This window comes from Aulonocara sp. 'chitande type north' Nkhata Bay, linkage group LG18 (assembly GCF_057382095.1).
Source record: "Aulonocara sp. 'chitande type north' Nkhata Bay isolate Kocher_YH1m ecotype deep benthic linkage group LG18, A_spYH_male_GT1.1, whole genome shotgun sequence".
Taxonomy (NCBI): domain Eukaryota; kingdom Metazoa; phylum Chordata; class Actinopteri; order Cichliformes; family Cichlidae; genus Aulonocara; species Aulonocara sp. 'chitande type north' Nkhata Bay.
This window is the reverse complement of record NC_141361.1, coordinates 22,947,246-22,971,136: the sequence shown is the minus strand read 5'-3', so window position 1 is coordinate 22,971,136 and position 23,891 is coordinate 22,947,246. Positions and strand designations below refer to the sequence as shown.

The window sequence follows — 23,891 nt, the reverse complement described above, 5'->3', positions numbered from 1 at the left end:
AATGTTTAAGCAATACCCAGCTACACCTGTTACTGCAGACTGAAAAAGCTGAAATGTAGATTTTGCTTACTTGGAAGATCCCAGGAGAGACGTGAACGAAGACGTGGGTGCGGAGCAGTAAGGCAAACTGGAAGGAGATGGATGGGAAGGGGCGAGGATACCGGTAAGGAGCTAAATAAGCAAATTGCCCTCTGGAGGTAAACAGCTAGGGTGGGTAGTGCGGGTGATGCTGATATGATTAATTGAAGTAGGACAGCCAGGGACAAAGTAGAGGACCAGCACTGCAGAGGAAACAAAGTAGAGGACAGTCCTCGGCCATATAAGGCTGAAACTATATACTCACATAGCTTCACAACTTGGTGTAGTATCAGCCGGCAGCCACTACCAGTACATTGCTTGTTCATTGAATTACAATGAAACAGAAAGAGGGAGTGTGTGTGTGTGTGTGTGTGTGTGTGTGTGTGTGTGTGTGTGTGTGTGTGTGTGTGTGTGTGTGTGTGTCAACAGAGCGGAAGAGAGAGGACATTATGTCACGTCAAGGTAAAAGTGCGGACACGCAGTGCGGATGGCCTCTCCCGCATTTGTACCACCTGCATGTAGAGCTGGGGAGGCAAGATGAACAGTGTAGAGCACTGTGGTGAAATCTCACCTTGCATGTAATTTTAATCTTTCTATCTCACTGTGCCATGCATAATCACTGAGGAGACAGACAGCAGTGTGTTTGTGTGTGTGCATACATAGAAAGGAAAAGAAACAGACAGAGAGGGAATGGGTGGATGCGCTCCCAGGCTGCCAGAGGAGTGTGTCCTTGGACTGCCCTCTTCCGTGACGCACCCACCCACCCTTTCAGACACGCGCATCGAAACACGCGCGCACACTCCTAGCACCGGTTCATTTACTCTCTCTCTCTCTTTCCCTCAGACAAATACAGAACTAGGGCTTGCATGTGCATGCACACCTTCTTAGGTACCAGAGAAATTGAACTTAATGCTGTGCAATGCTGTGTGCGTGTGTTCACTCGTATACACACACACAGACAGAGCAGAAAGCTCTCAGACTGAGCGCAGACACCTCATCAGGGATGCAGCAGAGCCCCTGTCTGCAGAAAGAGGGAGAGAGAGAGATCTCATCTGATGTGGGATAGAATGAGGTGGAAAGGTCTGGTTGTCTGATTAAGGTTGAGCGTGTGTGTGTTCACATATGCGAGTGTGTGTGTGTCTGTGTGTTTGGGGTGGGGGGTGGGGCGGGTAGTAACTAGTGTAACTCCAGCAGTTTGGTTCATGCGCGCACACAGAACACCAACCAACAGAGACAGATGACAAATAAAAGTCCACACCCAGAGATAAGTATGCCAATGCGCTCATCTTTTTATTGCACAACAATGTATTGTCTGTTTACGAATGCTTAAACAACATTGCCACTGACTGACAGACCAGCTTATTGAGAGACACCAGGGTGTGGCTCTGTGTTCTTGGCCAGCAGAGGTGGTGGACAAGACAGCCTTTTCAGAAACAGGTTCAAATCAGCCCCATGCCCTCGCCACCAGCATCTCGGTCCGCAAGGACTGGATGCAGGCAAATATTACAAGCATGCCAAGTATCCATCGAAATCCTTTGACACTGATTTGGTAGCACTGCAGCTTGGGCTGGGAGCTGAGTTGTCCTGGGTTGTAGACATCAACTTAGACAGAGCTGGAGTTTCAAAATACTTAAACCGTTCTGTTAAGAGCAGAAGCAGAGCACAGCCTGAGATGGTTGCAGACTGGCCTCCAGAGAGAGAGAGAACACATGCTGTGTCAGATATCTGTGCTGTCGTCTACATGGTGCTGGTAAAGTGTGTCTGGATGCCCACACTGAGCTATTCGTGCAGGCTGTGGAATGCTACTAAGTCTAGGGATGTGCTAGAGTGATTTCTTGGAGCATTACAGTGGTTTCTTTCTTTTTTTTTTTTTTTTTCCTCTTCTGTAGAACAAATGTAGTTGTGACCATTTAACACACATCTCTCTCGGCTTCATGTGGGTTTTTAAAACCCCCTAAATGGCATCATATTCTCAAGTGGGACCAACATTATAGAAGGAAAGGCACAGGAACACACACACGCACACACAAACTCAAGCACACAGAGTCCTGAAGCAGAGAGAAGGCTTAGGTAAGCTAAGCAGGCTACAGTAGCTACGACACAAAAGTTTAACTGTTAGACTAAATAAAATCATTGTACAGTAGTTTGGTACACAACAATGTCTAGATTTGAAGGTCCCACTAAGAATTGTACACAGAACTCTGCTTAGATAAGAAAAATACAAACATGCACTCTGCTATTATCTGCCAAGGTATGGTAGGTCAAGCTCATGACTGCTCATGAGTCGAATTCAGCCTAAGAGAGAGCTTTTCTTAAATGGCAAAGACTTGATCAGTGTGCAACCAGCATCAGAGTGTAAATAGCTGTGCAACAATATGTTTTAAGAACGTTGTTTCCAGCACGTGCACAGCCAACTTCTGTTACTGTATTGATATTGTGCAAGCATCTCCACAGTTTGTTTATTACCAGTGTGTGAATGTGTGTGTGAATGGGTGGATGACTGGATATGTAAAGCGCTTTGGGGTCCTTAGGGACTAGTAAAGCGCTATATAAATACAGGCCATTTACCATTTCTGTCGTTTTTGGCTCTTTGCAGTGAGCGGATCATCTAAGCTAACGTCTAGACTGCCGATATCCACCAGAAGCCTGTCAGAGCTCACCCTCTCACTGTAAAAAAAATGTATCTTATACAGCTGGCTGTGGTAAAAACACAACAATGTGCCCCACATCTCTGTGTATACCATATGTACAGAACATGAGAGTACAGAGTACAGCGCGCATGGTGTTGGAAGGCTCAAACCAACAAAAATGTGCAATTTTGTGTTTCCCGTATCTGGGAAAATTGTATATACTGACATTGTCATCGTAATTCAGCAATACTAATCCTCTTCTAATGTTTTTTTTTGTTTGTTTGTTTTTTACATATATTGCAAGTTGAAAATAAGAACACAGATTTGCATTTTTACAGGCACATACAAACCACAAAAATAGACTATGTGGAAACTAGATGTACTAGGCACAAGGTATATACAGTCCGTGTGCATGGGGCACATTGTAAAAACAAACTGCAAAACAACAAACAAAAGAGACTGATAACTCAAAGACAGTTTTACAAATAAAAACAATACCCTGATTTGCTAACATGTCAACACCAAGGCATTCGGTACCCTTAACAACTGGTACAGCAAGAATGAGAGGTTTGAAACTTAGGGATTCTCAATAATTGTCAGTCAGTGTCAAACATGTATGAGGGCTTTCAATCCCACTAAATAGCAAGGCCCAGTAGAAGAACCATTAAACAATCACACCTTGAACCCCCCGTCATCAGGCAAATACAGCGCCACATCACACACACATACACTCACACAACATGCTGATGGTGGCTTTAAGCCAGCAGACTGAACACTAGACAGATAACTGACAGAAGTATGTGCTTGGCCGGGGCTGTAGCCGCCTCATGGCCGAGGGTTCAAACAGAGCGGTACTGATCAAAGTGTCTGGGACGCCATCCTTTGAGTGGGAGTGAGTTACACACATATCCTACCGGTTGGATGCAATGAAACAGAGCCTGATATTGCCTGAAACGTTAGCTCTTTAACTCTCCTTCCATCTTGCTCTCACTGACTGTGGTCTCATTCAAATAATATCAGCACAGTCCTGATAGCAGCTTAATAGGGCAAACTCTGGTATTAGCACAAAGGATTGGGGAAGAGGACCAATTGATTGCACTGGAACAGTACTGAAGCGCACAACAGCCATTGACTCAAATGGACTTCATTCACAATCATATTGGCATTTTGGCATGTACCTTTCCCATAGGAAAAAAAAAGCAATACAAAAAGAGTGTTGCTGATGAAGGAGGGTCACAGCTTTGTAACCAAGGTATGACAAACAACGAGGTTTAGTGCATGTTATCAATTAAACAGATAAGAGAACATGTGGCTGCTCTACAGTAACAATGAGCCAGGATTTACAAGCCATATAATGAAGCCCTTGGATAAAAACAATCACCTACGCCTTGTTTCAAACAGCTCGCAGGATAAGTGATCACAACCAAACGGGCAGAGTGTTACGCTAATAACAATCTCAGGGTTACGACTTCAGTAGATCCTCCATATTTATCTGAGCCAATCAGATTTCAAGGGGAACCTTTCAGCACGGTTAAATCAACAAGTGGATGATGGGAGGATAGACAAGTCTACATAAATCAATGGAAAGCCACGCTGCGGCAATCAATACATCTCTCTGGAAAGGTAGCAAACCTGAGTGAAATGTCCATCGCATCGATTTTACAATTAGAGTCTGTCGATGTTCAGAGCTGAAAAAGGTGGACATGGTATTTGTCTAACACAATGAATCAGCTGCCTATTTTCTAACCCAATTGGATTCACTTTCCTTCCTTACAGTTTAACCAGATAATGGATCCGAGAGAAGTACTGCAACCATTTTAAGAGAATGGAGCATCGATTTTTCATTTTGATTACAAGGTCGTAGTGCAACACAAGGTGCTTAATTGGACGTCCTCAGTGCTCACTTTGGACCAAGGAGATCAAAGTTGTTATGACTCACTCTTGTTCACGCCCACTTCAGTAAATAAACTAATAGAAAGAAGAAGAAGAAGAAAGATCCTCTTGTGGTAGATCTGGTACAGGTTAAATATAGCAATGTTCAACCCAGAGAAGCATCATTAAACCATAAAAAAAAAAAGATCACACGGACACTCAGCAACACATACAGCAATGCCCACAACCCCCCCTTGCATCATAAAAGCCTCTTTAAATCACTGTCCCTTTATTTACATGGCAGTTTATATCTGATTAGCTGTCTTTCTTCTCGTATGGCGTACATTCAGCAAGAGAAGTATTTCAGGTTCAACAGGATCAGAGTATTTTGAGTAAATATAACCAGCTATCCAAGCCTCAACCCTAAATGTTGAGACATTCATGGGAGTTTTGGATGAAATGGGACACATAAAGATTTTGATATAGAGCAAGTATGTTTTTTTCTCTTTTTTTCTTGTCTTTTTCTTTACATGTGAGGCATTTTATGCCCTCATATTGCCTACCCTCAACCCCCATTTATCTCACAATTGAACATTAGAGAGAATTAGTTTAGCTAAACTGATTTTTTTTCTTCTTTTTAAGGTTCTGACCCGCTGAACTCAAAGCGTGGATTCTTCCTGTGACGTGAAACCAGAATTAAACAGTTTGTTCCTCTCAAGTGTTAACAAAACAAAACAAAATAAGAGTTACACTACAAGTCCTTTCATTCTCTCAAGCATTTTTGGTTAAGGTAACAACATGGTCACTGGATTACAATACCTCAAGTGAAGCCACAATAGCTGCTGGATTCTTTAAGATTTCACATTAAAAACAAAACAATATGAAAAAGAAAGAAGTTCACTTTCCTGTACAGCATATGTATAGATATTTATATTCATATATATTTATATATATAGGCGGGGTAGAGTATTGCAGAATTATATTGCATGTGTTAATCAATAAACCTAGACAGAAACAAGCAAGTATACAGTATGGGTTGTTCACAAATGTTTCCTTCGAGTAAAGCTCAGATATTTTAACCACCTTGGCCTTCAGGGTTACAATCAGCCACCCACCAAACCGGCTTTGGTGGGTGGCTGATTGTAACCCGACCGGCATCAGAGGTGTTTGACGAAAGCAGGTCAGCACCACCATCGGCATGTCAAACCAACCGTGCAGTGTAGAGTGTGAGTCCATTCTCTGAAAGTAGAACCAAAACATATCAACAAACTCACGCACACACACTTACACCCACATGTATACATACACACAAACCAAATATATGGCTTCTAATGTTGAATCAAGGCAGTTAAATAAATGGCATTTTCGTCGATGTTTCTTTTTTTTTTTTTCTTTTTTTTTTTCTTTTTTTTTTAGTTGATACAGACACAACCAGACTTGGTGTTCAAGCTCAACTTTGGTTTGGGTAGATACGATGAATATAATATCCTTCCGTACTTTTTTCATCAACTATTTACACATCGATGTAAGATCGACCAGCGGTCTAAAACACTATTCCCATTACTATTTGAAACAATATGAAGAGCAATGTGTTCTTTTGCTACGACAGCTTATACAGAAAAGTTACACTCAAAACACTTTTGGACGCTTAAAATGTCATTGTCATTTGACCTCAAGTCCCTGATTTTCAGTTTAAGTCCAGCTCCTGCTAGATTGCATTGCATGGATTCTACACAGTATGCAATAGTTACATCAATCATACTTTTCTTCATATCTTTACAGAAAAGACAGCGATATACAGTAGGTGTTTGGAAGCAGAGTGAAAGGGGTGATACTAAGACTAAAGGTGCTGGCACAGTAGACTAGACCAGTTCAACCTTAAGTTATACTAGCTTAATTGTATAGACTCCTCCTGGCCAAAGTGTCTCAAGACTTTGAGTAGCTCTTTTCCTTCTGCTGGCACCAGCACACAGTGCATCCAGGTCCAATAACTGGTAGCGCTGGCGGTAGCTGATTGGTCATTCAGCAAGCTGACAGATCAGCCAGACTGACCTAAACCGAATGGATTCTCCTACAAAAAAGGCCTCTTTCTCGAACTCTACCAGGGTCACAAGTTGGAAGACAGCCGGGATCTGGCAGAGTCTAGCTCTGGAAGGCTGACAATTGAATCTTTCTTGGGAGCTCCAGAGTCTGGAGGTCCTGATCCAGCAGCTGCTGCTACTGCCCCCATTCCAGCAGGTCCAGTGGGAGGAGGTGTGGAGGCAAATGCCACCCTCTGTTGGGCTCCCGATGATCTCCCCACCCCTGAGGGCCCTGGCATGCTGGAGTGAGGGGGCTGCGGAGGTCCGATGGAGGTGTTGGAGGTGCGAGTGGAGGGCGGGGGGCTAGGGGCTGCAGAGGCAGCTTGCGGTGTTCCTTCCTGGGGGAGTGAAGGCTGGGAGGCCGACAGGGCACGGGTGTCCTGACTCAAGCTCCCCATATGCAGGGAGTGGGTGCTCTTGTGTGAGGCAGGCCTCTGCTGGGTCTGTGTGGGGCTTGGTGCATGATGCTGTACTAGGGACAGCTGGGACCCAGAGGGTCCCACGCTTGCAATGTGCTGGAAAGTCCGTCCTGAAGCTGCAAGCGGGCTTTGGACTGGGGGACTCGAAATTGCCGATCCAAATGCCCCTCCGAGCGTCAGAGGGGGCTGAGACTGCAGAGGAGACATGGAGACTGGACTGGAGAGATTCTGCATCACCTGAAACCTTCGCACCATGCGTGGAGACTGCAGAGTCCCTGGACCCACCAAAGGACTTGCCATCTGAGGGCAAAAGCTCATGGCCACAGCTTGCTGGAGGGTGGCGATAGCAGAGCCCGTCTGCTGCTGACCCGGAGGAGCAAAGATGCCGCCAAGCGAAGGGGTCATAGACATGGCTCGTGGCCGCTGCAGGTCTACTAATTTTACCATCTCACGGTCATACTTGACGATCTCCTGAATCATCTCATTCTCCCGGTTGTTGAAGACACCAGAGTTGAGATCATGCTGCACCTTGTGCATCAGGATGGAGTTCTTTTTACCTGCAGAGAGAAATAAAAGCACAGGCTAATTACTAAAGATAAAAAAAAAGGCAGAAGCAGTAAAGTTTGAGGAAAGGACAAGGAGTACATAAAGGTGAATAATGCATAAATACATGGAAACAGGAGGACGTATAACGAGAGAACAATGCGATTTAGATATAGCATGCGATGCCCTTCAAATCAGGTACATCCTCTAGCAGAACAAGCCCTCAGGAAATATACGTGTCACCCTGTACTTTTATCCATTGTTACAGCATCCTATGCCATTCTGAGCAAAGAGCACAGCTCATTGTACTGCTTCTTTTAATATTCGGGAAACATTTTCTTTTGTGTTTTTTGTTCACGGCTTCATTTTCTTTCATAAAAAGAAAAGACAGCAGAAACACTTAGCAGCTGATGTTTTAGAGATTTGCATAATTTCATGCCCAACATATTATATGATAATACATTATGATACATATGAAAATGATCTAAATCATTTTTTACCTATGCGGTCTAGACGATCAATGGCAACAGTCTCAAAGGCTCTTCTCATCATGGGGTATTCTTCCAGCACTTCATTGAAGTGGTCAACAGACAGAGAGTAAAGTCGACAGTAAGTCTCCGCTCGCACGCTGGCTGTTCGACGACCCCTCGTCAATAAGCAGATCTCTGAAACGGGGAAACAGAAAATGCCACCGCTTACAAAAGGGTTAAAAAAAACAATGGCACCATAAAAAAAATATCTTACCTCCAAAATAAGAGCCATCAGAGAGTTTCATTGCAAGCGTTCCCTTGGTGATGACGCTGCAGACTCCATGCTGGATAAAATACATTTTCTTGCCAATAGTGCCCTCCCGAATGATGTAATCTTGTGGCTGGAATACCTCAAAACGTAGCTTAGTCAACATGGCGGTCACAAAGTTTGGCTCTGCGTTGGCAAACAGCGGCATCGACGCCACCAGCTTGCGACAGTTGAAGTTCACAATTTCCTAAGACAAGACGCAAAGAAGAACAGTAAAAATGTGCACAGTAAAGACTTTTTAATATAATATATGGTTCATATAATAATGGGAATAATGTGCATTATTGTCTCACTTCTCTCAGGGGCTCACTGAGTTCTCCCAGGATGCTCTCCTCATCAAACATCTTGCCCTGGTATCTGTGCTCGTAGTAATCGTGGATTTTTTGTCGGAAGTCAGCAGGCAGTTTGTGGAAGGACATGTACTGCTCCACTTGTTTGTACTAAGAGAGAAGAGAGATGATTTTTACTTCCTGTTAATGCAAACAAAAACAACAGAAAGAAAAAGGTTTTATTGACCTTGAGGCGAGCAATTGCATTTAAAAACCACAACAGTAATGGGGCTGGCAAATTAGTTTTAGCAAGTGTGCATCGTATTGCTTTTCTAGTGTTACACTGTTCAATTGTTCAACTATTATTATACATGTTTCTTAATGCCAAAAATACAGAAAGCAGCAATTAATTGAGCCATTAAAAATGTTTTTATATCTATTTCTCATCACAGACCTGTTCAAACACTGAAAAACGTCAGCGCAACATGTTTTTTTCAGTTCACAGTCAGTAAATCCCAAATATAGCAACCTGCTTCTCTAAAACGCACTGAAACACCAGCAGTGTGTATCAACCTGCCACTGATAACAGCCCCCAAAATGCACATTCACACCTGTTTGAGTAACAAGCTAAAAACTGTGAAAACTTGCAGTGCTCACTCGTTTCTGGACTTTATTATTTACTACTTCCAGTTAGGCAGGTGCACAAAGACCACATTAAATTTTGTTCAAGATCCAAGTTTGTCAACAGGCAACTGCTTGAGACTTGAGGCATTTTAATGGCCAGAGAGGGCTGAAAAACTTTACATCCTTAAAGAACTGCTCAATATTTTGCAGTTATAACTCAGTACGAAAACTCCCGACAGGTGATCGCTCAAAACGATCTGCAAAACAGCTGTTTCTGTCCAGTGTGGGCATTTCATTTTATTTTTGTTGCATTTTCTTGTGGCCTTCTAGTTTACTAGACCAATAGCATGAACTGATCATTTTCATTTCTATTACTTCATTACTTTCTCAGTCTCTGGATGAATTTTGTCCCACTTCAGCTCAGTGAGGTTTGTGGGCACTCGTTTATCCACAGCCCTCTTAAGGATAATAAAAGCCCAGGTCATCACCTCTCCACCACCATGCTTGACTGTTGGTATGAGGTATTTGTGCTGATTTGCTGTGTTTAGTTTTGTCCAAATGCTGCTGTGCATTAGGGACAAACATCCCCACTTGTGGTTTGTTCAGATGCAGCTTTGGAAAACTAAGCTGTTCTTTTAAGACTTTCTCCTCGTGACCCTTCTAAACAGGCGATACTCCTTCAGTCTTTTTCTAATTGTGCTGTCACAAACGTTTAACATGCTGACTGAGGCCTGTAGAGTCTGAGATGTAGCTCTTGAGTATTTTGCAGTTTCTTTGAACATTGCACCATCTGACCTTGGGGTGAAACTCTTCTGATCTCCTGGTAAGATTATGTCATTGTGTTAACATACACCTGAATGCTTCAGACCAGCAAATAGCCAAAACCTCTGCTTTCATACAGGCACTCAGACTTGCTGATGATCAATTAGTCAAGTAAATTTGATTAGCAGCATCTGGCAGCTACTTACCCTCCTAATTCCTAAGAAGCAGTAACCTGTCCTTAGTGTGAAAACTTGTTCACAACTGCATTTCATTCATAAATAAATACATCTAGGAGGAAGGAACTGGCTCAGGGCTCTAGTGAAAGACAGAGTTAGGAAGTGCTAAATGTTTCTAGTGAACAGGATTTTGATGATAATAAAAAACCAGAATACCACCACACTCAAAGTTTAAAATAAACTAAGACAAAGGGCAAAATAAGCAAACATCATGCTATGATTAGGCAATGTCACCTATGAATTTTAGAAAAGGCCAAAATTCACCTGTAGCATTTTACTGCCCGACTCTCATTTAGCATTTATAGAATATTTCTCATGCCTCTTCCTCTTACAAATAATTTTTATCTGCTTCAGAATCTCTCGAGCTTCTTAGAAGTCCTCTATGCTCCAACTAGTGTTTCACCCCACTTCTCCCTCTCATGGACTAAAATGCTTTACTGAATATTTACTAATTAACTAACTATTTTTTCAAGAACTTCTCAATAGAAGCATCACTTTGCGCTAGAAAGGTTTATAAATCTCTACACATCAGTGTCTGTGCAAAAGTCTGTCAAGTGTCATCAAACATATACAAACCATGCAGCTGAAATGAACACACCAAGCAGTTAATCAATGCCAAATCAATAAAAAAGTGAAAGGTTCCCTTCAACATAGCTGCAAGTCAAACAAGCAGCTTCTGTTGTTTAGATATGCAAATTTCAGTCCTTCCAAAGTGATCACAGAGAAACTAGAAACAACGTGGCTGGGCTGCAGAGAGAGGAGTGATAGACGTGGCAGTAAACAGAGCAGACAGTGAACTGTTGGTTGAAAAAGATTTCTCCTTGTACTCTGCTGTCAGCCTCTGTGCACTTCAACCCAGCTCAATTGGAAAGCTTAAGACCACAACTCAACTCAGCCTATAAAGCTGTCCAAACCACAATTTTGAGAGGTCAGCACGCTGGCAGGTGCTGTGTACTCACAACGTTCAGGAGCTGAGGAAGTCATCATCCATACCACCCCAATCCCAGCACTCCTTAAACTCTGCTGTGCGGTGGATAAAGCCACACTCTGTAAGTATCGAGTAACGTCCCCTGAGAAGGTTTGCTCGCAAGACCACCACCCCCCACTCCCCCACCCAAAAAAACCTGAAAGGCTTGTGGCTAACTTCTTCCACAGACAACAGTATGTCAGATGTTGTGTGTCCTGCCAGAGGCCCCGAGCAAAACAATGAGTGCCACCTGCTCAAACACTGTTGCAAGCTCTGAATCCTCCAGTGCAACGTATAAACTCCTTAACTGAAAATTGTTTGCTGTCAGGAACAGACTGCCTGGCTCTCTGTTTGCAGAAGAAAATTACAGTTAGCAAACAATGATTTTAAGATGTACACAACTGAATGCATGTGTACTGTACTAGAAGAATTATTGTCTCAGATCCAAGCTGCACAATGGAACGAAAGCTTCCCTTTTTTCATTCCCAGGCTTTATGACTGCAGTACATCCTGTGAACATCCTGGTCACACTAACACGCTAATAAGAGACGAACGACAAACAAGAAACCAAACAGACCCCACCGATGAGTACCATTTCACTCTACTAGGGTCACATTGCTTAAACATGGAGCTTTATTTCTGTTAAGACTTGTTTTGAATTATCTCCCTTGCTATTGGCTGAATATTTTACATTATTCGTGTAATGTAAATGAAACTCTCAGGGGGAAAACAGTGGACAGCGGGGGACGATCTCAGAGCTAATAAACTGAGCAGATATGCTCGTATTATTAAAACTGAATAATAAATAATGATGTGCATACACTGACACCACAGTGCAGAAGTAAATGCAACATTTTTGCTTTTTTCCCCTTTTCTGGGACATTTTTTCCTCTGACACAGTCACACTGACACACTCTTTATCTGTTCAACTGCTTATTAAAGCAAATATCTCATAAGCCAGTCACATGGCAGCAACTCAGCAGAGACATGGTCAAGATGACCTTGACCGAGCATCAGATCAGAGCATCAGATTGAGGTATGAAGCTGTTTTAAGTCACTTGAACGTGATATGGTTGTTGGTGCCAGATGGGCTGCTCAGAGTATGTAAGAGGCTGTGTGATGCCATCATGTCAATATGGACCAAAATCTTTAAGGAATTTTCAGCACATTATTGAAGAAATATGCAAAAGGAGCTACATTAGCTACTGCCAATGTAGTTCTCAGTAAGTGCATAGTGATGCAACATTCAGGATTACATCACAAGTGTGAGCAGTCAGTGAAGTGAGCATACAATACTGTGAAAAAAGTCTTAAGCAACCCCTCATTTACAGCAATTTATTGAAACATGCAAACATACCTGGATATACAGCATATAACGCAAAATCAGAGTTTGTACAGTTCTAACAAGGTCAGTATTTAGCATGACCACCTTTATTCTTAAGCACAGCCTAAACTGTCTCTGGCTTTTTTCTTGTAATTTCTTTAAGTGGTCTTCAGGAATAGTGCTCCAGGCCCTGGGGAGGTCGATCCATGAATGATAGTGTTTCATTGGGTGTTTTTCTACCTGGGTATGGTTTTAAAGCACTGGCAGTGTGTCCAGGATCATCACCATACTAGAAAATGAAGCCACTGTCAGTCTGATGGTACTTTCCATGTTCATAATTCCATCATTCTTTAGTGCAGGGGTCCCCAGTCCACAAGGGCCAGTGTCCCTGCAGGTTTTAGATGTGTCCTTGATCCATCACAGCTAATTTAAATGGATAAATTACCTTCTCAACATGTCTTGAAGTTCTCCAGAGGCCTGGTAATGAACTAATCATGTGATTCAGGTGTGTTGACCCAGGGTGAGATCTAAAACCTGCAGGGACACCGGCCCTCGTGGACTGGGATTGGGCACCCCTGCTTTAGAGGATCCCTGAAACCACCGGCTGAAAGGCAGACCCAAATCATGCCAGGGCCTCCGCAGTGCTTTACAGCTGGCTATAGACACTCACTGTTGAATCTCTGTTCTGACCTCTTCTGTGGATATTGGTGACCCGTTCACTCTTCATATATTAGAACTAGAGAAAGGGGATTTAATTTGACTCTTTGCTTCCTGTCTGTTATCTGTAGACACAACAGTGGTTCGTCCCTTGTGTCAGGTGCCTTTTTTTATGTTTGAACAATTCACTGGTCAGTGTTAAATGGCTTAAAGAAAAAAAAGATTGCTTTTAAAAGGTACAAGAACTGGACTGAAAAAGCAGACGATGTCCAAAGATGGCCAATGACCAGTGTCCTTCAGAAATCCTGGAAAGCTATTGCTCAAAAATTACAGGAACGCTTGGCTCCTTGTGAGCAAAATATCAAGAAATAGGTGGTGCCTCAAGACTTTTGCACAGTATTGTAAACCTTGTCCAGATGAGACGGTGCCATGGGCTTGAAAACAGTTTCGGTCTTTGGGTATGCTTTGCCAGCAAAACGGCCGTAAACTCCTCTATTTCCCTGTGCACTCTGGAGAAGAAGAATGTGTAAATATTTTAAGATTGGCCTCTCTGATGAGTAACTCGTGACAAAAAACACAAAAGTCTAAAAACGGAATACGAAATTTGACTGTAAGATTTTTCTATGTACTTTCAGTACCTGCTATATTTCAAATGCACGGAGGCCAAACAATGAAACTGTGTTCTGTGTAGGTTTAATATCACCCCTCCAGATTCACACTACACAACTATTGTTCCTGCAGAGAGGAAATGGTAATGCAGTGAATGCAGATTGTTCTGTAGTGAAAATGTACTGTCACCATGCCCAGAAAAAGCAATGCGTGCTTCTGACTGATAGCGTCATCCTCGGAGCTTCCTTAAGGAAAACAAAAATAAACATAAATAAACCTAACATGCAACATCTGAATTATTCAGCATCCACATAAAGAAAAGTCTCCTGGGCCGGCGCAGCTCCACAGCAATTCTGACGGAGTTACGCAACACGAAGTCTCACCTGCATGAGTGAATCTGCTTCCTGACATCTGCAGATGGAGGGCAGCCTGAAGAAATGACCCCGTGTCACAACTCTTTACCCGGAGTGTCCATGCCAACACTGCGCTCTTGGTGAGCAGCCCACACAATAGGAAATGCTGATTGTGTGAAAAGAGTAGGTGTCGAGGGGGGGGGTGGCAGTGAGGGTAAACCTCACAGAGGGAGAGGTGCAGCGACCGTGTGCGGTTACGCATGAAGCTCAGTCCCGCAGCTTGAGTCGGATAAGGCTGAACGAATAAGGCAGCTAAAGCTTATCTGATTGAACTGAGATGGTGGCCTTTAATGACTTGGCTTTGAGTGCCATGTCATAGTGCGGCGTATCGATCATCGCCGGGCAAACGTCAAATCTCTCCAGTGTCACGGAGGAGAGAAAACAAGCCTCTGACCAGTGCGTCACAGCGCCCACAGGGGACTGACAAACACCCAAATGAGAGTGAAAATGACATCCATTTTCTGTGTCACTTTGATGATGCGGCAGCAAACCGCTCCACTGACATTTTGTCATTTAAACCGCTGTTTGGGATCTATTTGCTTTTCGTGATTTGTTATTCGGAAAGACATTTAGGGAGCGCTTTGTCTGTGATTACATTTTCCCGCTTTCAAACCCATGAACTACTGAGCCAGCATCAGGTTTTTACTCCTTTCTCTCCCTTTCGCTTGAGTCACCTCCTCTCATTCATCCAAAAACTCTCCATCCTAATTCGGGTTCATCCCGAACGGACATGTGGATGTATAATACATTCACTCCATCCCCGGCTAAATCACCTCATTACATTATGAAGCACATTCACCAAAGAGAAGGAAATCAGATAACAGTAAGTAAGAACTTGACTTCTCTGTCTTCAATTCAGAGATGTGTACAGAGGGAGGAAAAACACGCTGTGGGGTCTCACACAGAACACAGTCTCATTAAACGAAACTGAGCTTCTGAAGAAATACAGGAAATCATATAATTCAGTCAAAGGCAGAGACAGCCAAGGCTTGACTCAATAGAAACTTTTATTTAAAAACCAGTAATGTAAAATAATGAATACCATCAGATAGGGCTGGGCCATATTATACCGTTCACGGTAATACCGGTATAATGTTAGGCAACGATAGGAAAATGAAATATCGCGATAGAATGGGAGTAAAACGCGCATGCGCAGTGCCTTTGTTTTCATACGCACATGGCCGATTGTTGAGTGAAACAGATGAACCAGAATTGGTTTGTAAAAATGGTGCAACTTCCGTGATGTGGAACTGGTTTGGTGTTTGTCCGTCAGATACACAACAAAGCACATTTTTTTGCAGAACATGCAAGCGGCCGTCGTTATTGTCGTATTTGTCGGACTAAGATGCTCTTAAATCTGGGAGTAATCTGGGTCCTAAACTCCGTATGCTTCAGGTCAAACAACACTGCAGCATCACTTAGAGTTAAAAACTGTCTAAATTCTTTCATCTTTAATAAAACGATCAGCATTGCTGCTTTACCAGGTGTAACTATAAAGTTTAACTTCCAGGCATCCATGAAAACAAAAGTTATTACATTTAACGGAGTTAGAAGTTAGCAGGAAGCTAGCGGAAGTTAGCTCGCTAGTTTCGCTAGTTACCTAAGCATGATATAGCATGTTCTGACTGAGAGATTTCTGAAAAAAATCAAACGTACAGCTCTGCTATCACTTCCAACATAAATGAAGACAGGAAACTAAACAGCAGTGACGTTTGTAGGGTTACTGAAGTTGGGCTAGCTGGTATATAATGATGTGCTACGTGATCGCTAGCGACACAGCTATGTTAGCATAACATAAACAGTGAAGCTGGAGGACGAACACTAACACTTTTCCACTTATAAAAGTTAACGTGAAGGTTCTTCATGGTTAGAGACAAATGCAATCGCATGGCAGGATGCTGTAAACGGACCAAACTTCAGTCAGGAGAACAACTGAGATAATCCATCCACAATACGAGGTTAGTCATTAATATACTGCAGCAACATGGGAATAGAGCAGCTGCCAGAGAATTCAACATTAATGAATCAATGGTACAGAAGTGGAGGAAGCAAGAAGAATGAGTTTAATAAAGTTTGATTTATCTGACTGCTTTGTTTCGCTTAATGTGCCTTATAATCCCGTGCACCTTATGGTCCGAAAAATGCGTACTGCACACTGCAGTTTAATGTTGCAAAGCACCTCTTTTTAACTTCAGTGGATATTATACATGGTTATGCTCAGGATATGTCAGCCCATTTCTACTGGAAATGCCTTTTGGTTAAACTTTCAGCAAGAAATTTGCATTTGCACTGTTACATTTTTATAAAGCTTTAATGTACATAAAAACCAGCTTCTTGTTTAAGTGAAAATAAATGGAAGGTTGTCTTTTTGCGCTAGTAATGTTGTGGAGTTGTATTTTGTCTCGCATCAATTATATCGTCGGTTATATCGTTATCGCAAATTTTCAAATATATATCGTGATAAATATTTTTGGCCATATCGCCCTGCTCTACCATCAGATAGAGCTAAAAAAGGATGGTTTTTGTTGTAAATGTGAGTGCAGGAATCTCTTTACAAAGCCCGCCTGCCTCTGGGTAATTGGGGGATGACTAAAAATTGTAGAAAAGAGTTTTTGGTACCCTAGATGAGGGAAGGGAGGTTAGTGGTGGTGGAGCACTGTTGTGTGTTTTCTGTCTCACTGACTCAGATCAGCCTCTACAATGATTACAAGGGAGAGATGATTATTTCACGTAAAACCCCTTTTTAGTGTTATAAGTAAAAAAGAGTGTATCTAGTATATATAAATATAAAATCCAGTCTGATCTTTAAAGATTCTCCACCTCTACACAGATTCACTTATTCCTGCAACTAGAAACAACTTTATTAACAAGCCACACTTAGTAAAGTGTGATGTTTAGCACTGACACAAGTATAAGGGGGAAAACAATAAAAGCTTGAGACATGTTAATCACAGGTCATGTCTACAAATTCCTTGTGCTGCATTCATACAGACCTTGACCCACTTTTCTTTACAACATTGCTTGAGTTCACTGACGTTTTGGGGCATTCATTTATGCACAGCTCTCTCAAGGTCCCACCACAGCATTTCAATCACGATGAAGTCTGGACTTTGACTGGACTATTGCAACACCTTGATTCTTTTCTTTTTTTTAACCATTATGTTGCAGATTTGCTGCTGTGCTTGGGATCATTATCCTGTTGCATGATCCAGTTTCAGCCAAGCTTTTGCTGTCAGACAGACTGCCTCACATTTGACTCTAGAATACTTTAGTATACACGGGAGTTCATGATCCACTCAGCGACTGCAAGGTGCACATGTCCAAAGCCAATAACAAGAAGATACAACTTTGCAAATCTAAGCCATGCTGCCATGTTTATATTAGAGAGAAGAAGCTTTCTCCTGGTGACTTTTGAACAAGCCATGCTTTTTCTAATTGTACTGTCCTTTAACTGTCCTGTACTTTAACATTTAATATGCTAAGGCCTGACCTCACTGAAGACTGATGGACTTCAGATTGTTTATAAATGGCCTTATATCCCTTCCCAGATTGACAAACAGCAAGACTTGCTTCTCCAAGATCATTGTTGATGTCTTTTTTCCTTGGCATTGTGGTAACAATCATCTGAATGCTCCTGCAAACTCCACAAACCTCACACTTTCCAACAATCAATTCATCAACTGCAGTTGATCAACAGCGCCTGGCTGCTTTCTACCCTCTTGGTTCCTGTAACCAGTAAGGGTGTACTTCATCTTTCACACACTGCATCTGCATGTTGTTTTTGTTAAATAAATAATGACAGGGTGTAATATGTGTTGTTTTGTAATTCATCTCAGACTGTATTTACCTCATTTTAAGATCTGTTGTGGACCAGATTACTTTCATTATGTCCCAATACCCAAAACCTTAGAATTGAAGTCTACTTTCTTTTTACCATGATTATACACCTCATACAGCGCTACACAAAACGCTCAGAACCACAAAGTCAGAATCACAAAATGCTGCACCTAAGACATGATTTTCCAGATGTCCAAATGAGCAGTTATGCATGTTTTTGGTATGTCATTGTAGAACTATAGCAATATGACATATAGCATATTCACTGAGCTAGGAATCAGAGGACAGTGCAGTTATATGGTATCCCAAATCAATGGTCAAATCTAGAATCTAGAATCCCTGAATTCATCATTTTTATCATTTTCATTGATGTATCAGATTTGAATCTTCAAAAAAAGAGGCACAAGTAGAACTGCTGTTCTTTCTATGCCCCTCTGCTATGTGTCACTGTGCACTGTTACTATGTATAACTAACACAAAGGTCTCTGCACCAAAGCCACCAAGCCAAATTTAACCTGCATGAATTGTGACTCTGACATTTCTTCTGGGTTGAAAAGGAACCCTTCACACAATGCTAGCTCAATCCACACTGGGGCTGTAACAGACTGCCAGCAGACGTGTTTTGCTAACACTCTCCAAAATGATAAAAATGCCACTCACAGTCCTATCTGGAAGCATTGCAAATTCACCCGGCAGCATCGGCATCAGCCTCACTGGCATGCATGGCACTTTTCTGCTCTCTGAGTGTTTTTTTTTTCTTTAATAAACATGCCTGCAGCTCAAATACTAATCCTCACAGAGCAGCAGAAAAAAAATATGACAACTGGTCAGAAAAAAAGGTTTTTAAGGGAAATGCACTTCTTGGCCTCAGCAGAAAAGCTGTATATTCTGGGACAGGGTGAGGACGTATTAGAAAATGTCTAAATCTGAAAGAATAAACATAAAGAGCACAGCATTATGAAAAAATTCTAATGTCAAGGCATGTAGGTTTCGTACTCCTCGCTTCATCCTTAAACTGGATAACATACAGGCTGGTTTAGGATTAGACAACTCATCACAGCTCTTAAATTTTTAAGGTTTTAGTTTGCTGAGTTCATCCTGCTTGTGGTGCAAATTCGACAAGATTTTTAAAACTGGGGGGAAAACTTAAACTTTGCACATCTGGGTGACTTGTTCCTCAGACAGAAAACTCTCATCATCCTGGGCAAACTGTGACGACAAGAGCTTCAGTCAGCACTCTGCTGGCTGAATCGTTTTCTTCTAAACCGTTTATTGGACATGATTTATACTCAAGTGTCCTGCCACATGGCAATAAAACTCTTTGCGGAGAGCCGCACAATGCTAGCCAGACACCAAACTGACAAAAAAAAAAAAAAAGAGAGAGAGAGAGAAAAACTCCAAACAATGTGAAATACACAGCATTCAAATATCTTGCAGTGCACCAGGACTGTCTCTCCCACAGGTTTACCCTCCCCCTCAGTTTGCTTTGTATAGCAGCCAGTTAGCAATAGCACTGCACCTTTCAAGGACACCACCACCAGAAAGGATAGAGATAGAGGAAGAGAAGGGGAAAAAAGAGAGAAATTTAGATCCGGAGGTGAGGAGAGCGAGAGATCAGGAAGGAGATACGCCAGAGAGAATCAGGTGGAGACATTTAAGCAGTGCAGGGGAAGGAAAAGGAGGGGTGGAGCTCATGTAAAGTGGATAGTTAAAGATGCATAAGAGATGATATAGAGCAGAGGCAGAGTGAGAGCCAGTGAGTGAGTGACCAGGAAGTGAGAGACTCTGAGAGAGGGAGGCGGCCATGATGGCTTACGTCACCTTCAGGATGACATTGCCGGGACACACAGGTCCGCTGCCTCATCAATTCTACTGCTGCTCAAGGGGACATCATATCACACAATCACACACACACAGGCACAGCCACAGCCTCTGGCAATGTGGCTCTACCTGGCCGAACACACCCGGAGCCTCTGATTGGCTGCTGAAAGCCGGCAGCACTCCCACTGCTCCCTAGCCGGCAAGACTCTGCTTGGAAACAGAGTGACTGTGCTACCACGACAGGCCACTGCTGCAGCGCGGCTCAGCGCTGCTCTGATCCGCGCTCAGGTTCATTGTCCTTATGACAGCATATACGGGTGCTTTAATGGCGCCTGATGGTGTGCCGTTAAGGTCACAACCTGAAGTGTTTAGGAGTAGGTTGATGCCACACACTGCTGTTACACTTCCTCACACACATACAGCCTGTTGTATGATATGTATTATCTATTATTGATAACTAATTACGTGACCTTATGGTTTAATTTTCATTTAATGAGCAGTAAATATCTAAATCGGCTACAAACAAAATGAGGATTGTAAAAAAAAAAAGATCCTTTTTGACCTTCAGTTACTAAAATACTCTTCCAGATATAGTGAAACTGATCTAACTCCTCCCTTGACACTAACTACCAATCTGTCTCCAGTGATCTTTACGTCAAATCATTAGCAATGTCAGCATCTGCATGTCTGACATTAACCATAAGGACCTCTCTATTTTATCCAGCTCTGTTCAACATGAACATAAAGTTGTTTTCTTCTGTAAGATCTTGGACTACATGAGATTAATCCTTGGTAACACTTGCTAGTCATGCATATTAGCAATCTTATTAGCCTACATTTTTACATTTTAGTTAACAAATAGTGTAAAAATGTAGGCTTGTTTGAACACATATTACTGCTTACTGGATTTTGTATCTTGCTGGTCATAGTTCCATTAGTACAATTGTAACGTGAGGGTTCACTAGATGGTTGGGAATCTCTCTGAATAATTAGGAACAGCAAGACGGAGACGGATAACTTTTTAGCAGCCTCTTTACTTTTAGCACACTGCAACAACAACCCACACTTCCTGTGTGCCGCCCTCATGAATACTTCACTGGCCTCTCAGAAGCCAGGAAATCTTATACTCAGATCAAAACAGGGAAAACAACCAGGTAGATATAACACATACTTATTACTGGTTTGAACATGCATGTCTAAACATTCAAACATGTAAACATGTAAATATCAAAACACATAACCACCAAATAGCTACATAACTAGCTTTATAACCTTTGTAAACACCTCTTTGTATATCAAGGTAGATTTAGATTTACTTCTACACTTTACACAATGATTGTTCTGGACTATAGAGCTGGTCCTGACCGCATCAGGATGAGTCTTTGACTGTGAGGTGACTTATCAATCATAAGTTGTTAGCCAGTAAGCATATGATGGTTAATCCTCATTTTTTTAATCTAACCAGACTTAATTTTTTACTCAGTATGACTCAAAATGAGTGACTGAGTCCATGAACTCATCAGGAAAGTGTTTAAAGAGGTCAAGACAGAAAGCTGTTTTCCCATAGACTTCAACTGGAACAAAGACTTTTTCCAACCACAGCTGTCGTTATCTGGTGCGGGATGGATACATCGTGGCAATTCAGGGTTTAGTGTCTCACCCAAAGATGCTTCAGCACATAGACTGAAGGAGCCAGGGATCAAGCTGTGCTCCTTCTGATTGGCAGACAACCCCCCCAAAAACAACATAATGTTTAAGCTCAGGAGCTCCACAGAAGCTTGTGAGTAAATTTTGGTAGATGATCAGTGAGATTAGCTGCTTCTCTGTTTCATGCTAGGCTAAATTACTCAACTGATGGGCCACCACTTCAGCTTTAATGTTTCATCTCATTTTCTTATCCAACACTTTGCAAGCAGGTGAATAACTTGCTTTTAAAGGACAAATAAAGAGGAAATACTGGATCTAAAGAAAAACAGCTCGCAGAAAAGTGTTGAAATCATGGGATGGAGTTGTTTCCTCACCTTTTCCTGATATTGCCGTCTGGAGGAGTCCAGGGACTGGATGAGAGCTGTTGCATGGCCAATAAAAACAGCATAGCACGTAGCTCCTACAATCATACTCAACATAGTGAGCCAGATATCTGATAGACTCTCTGGGGCTTGGCGGCCATAACCAATGCACAGCATGTGGCTCATTGCTTTGAAAACAGCAAAGGAGTACAGCTCTGACCAGGTGTCGTTCTGTGGAAAGACAAGAAAGGAGATAAACAAGGAGTTAAACACACAAATGTTACATTCAAATATATGTTTCAGACGAGGGTGATGCCATGGAGTAGGTAACTAGAAGAAAAGCTTTGGGGACAGGGGTCATGGAGGAACAGTTATATAAATGAGAGCTCAAGGGACACAGAAGGAAAGAGGGAGGAAGGGGAAACAACACCGAGGGAATCCTTCGAGGCCTAATCAGGAAAGTAGAGACGGTTTGAAAGTTATTTCCTCAGAGAGGAATTATAATGAGAGGTCATTAAATATGCACTTGAAGAACTGTGTGAATCGGAATCTACTACAGCGGGGCAGCAGTCACCAAGCTGCTTGTGCGGCAACTCCAAACTCTTATTGTGACTTAGAAAGACATCTATGTTTCCGCCCACTTTAAATACATGTAATGAACACTTATTCATTGTTTTATTTCACTGTAACTTTGTCCCCAAACACAGCCCTTAACAGAAAAGTCAGATGAAAAAGGTCTTGATTTGGCCTTACTGTGCTTACCTGAGTCTGAACACGATGCTGATGCAATTAATTCAAAGCCAAAAGTAGGATCAGAATCCTAGATTTTTAGCTATGTTTAATCTTTTTTCTACTAAAGAAACTCATTATCTGTGTAAGCTGTGTTACTAAAGCAGCGCACAGGGAAAAAAAGTTACAAACAGCATCCTGAAAACCTCTGAGACCCTCAAGTCTTAAAGAAACACACACATTAAAAAAAAAAAAAAAAACACACACACACACACTTAGCCTCACTAAATATGTACCAGCTACACAGAGGTCACAGGCTGCACTTAACAAAGGCAATCAGCTGCATTATATCCTCCCCATAACCTGCTGCAGAGAAGTGCATCAGCACTCTACTGCAGCATTATATTAAGAAGTGTGCAGTTCTTCTCTGTTTCTTTCCTATAACGAAACTAACCAAAGTGTAGTGTTTTTATGAAAAACCTGAACTTATTCAATGTTTTAATCTCAAAAATTAACATTATTGTTTTAAGTTCATGTAAAAAAAACTTTTTAGTGCGATGCAAAATGTGTTGTGTGTATTCAAATATTAACAATTTGACGATACAACAAGTACTGTGTCTAGCAGATTAATGCACAAATGTTTCTCATTATGAATATTTGGCTTAATTGGGGCAAATAAATGTAGTTTCTCTAAGTGCTGGTAACTCCCAAACCTGAAAACTAAAAAAAACATATGGGGTTTTTTGTTGGGTTTTTTGCTGTTTTCTGATTTGTTTTTATCTGATTCCTCTATTAGATTAGATACGAGAACAATCACTAGGTATAAAAAAAAATCCCAGGTAGAGACTGACCATAGAGGTTTGTTAACATCCAAACAGCATAACTTTAAATGGCCACAAAGTGATAGAAAGAGCTCTCCATATGAGGTCAGGGAAATCAAAACTCCCAAAATAAATATAGCTCCACCAAGTGGGCTGGGGCTAAATGGTATATGTAAAAACAGAAAGAGAAACAGTGGAGTGAAGCAGATTGAATAATAGATGAACGATGAGCACTTTGATTCTGAAATAGAAACAGGCAAGAGAGAAGGAGAGACTCCATATCCTCGTAAGTCTCAATCACTCTCCTCAGAGATTTCAGTTTGGGAACTATCCGTTGCTTTGATGGTAATCACCATCTCCATTAGCCGCAGATAGTCTGTTTGAACTTGACT

General features: G+C 41.9%; 1 protein-coding gene across 1 annotated transcript in view; it reads right to left on the bottom strand.

Moving 5' to 3' along the window:
* Positions 1–1,349: 1,349 nt before the first annotated feature.
* LOC147308553 (potassium/sodium hyperpolarization-activated cyclic nucleotide-gated channel 2) overlaps positions 1,350–23,891 on the bottom strand; it is a 37,531-nt gene continuing 14,989 nt past the window's right edge. Inside the window, exons 4-8 of the mRNA XM_086271413.1 lie at positions 21,962–22,180; positions 8,715–8,861; positions 8,368–8,608; positions 8,124–8,288; positions 1,350–7,637 (exon numbers count right to left, since the gene is read on the bottom strand). Coding sequence (XP_086127539.1) covers positions 6,688–7,637; positions 8,124–8,288; positions 8,368–8,608; positions 8,715–8,861; positions 21,962–22,180 — 1,722 coding nt within the window. The 3' untranslated portion in view covers positions 1,350–6,687. The remainder of the gene's footprint in view (positions 7,638–8,123; positions 8,289–8,367; positions 8,609–8,714; positions 8,862–21,961; positions 22,181–23,891) is intronic.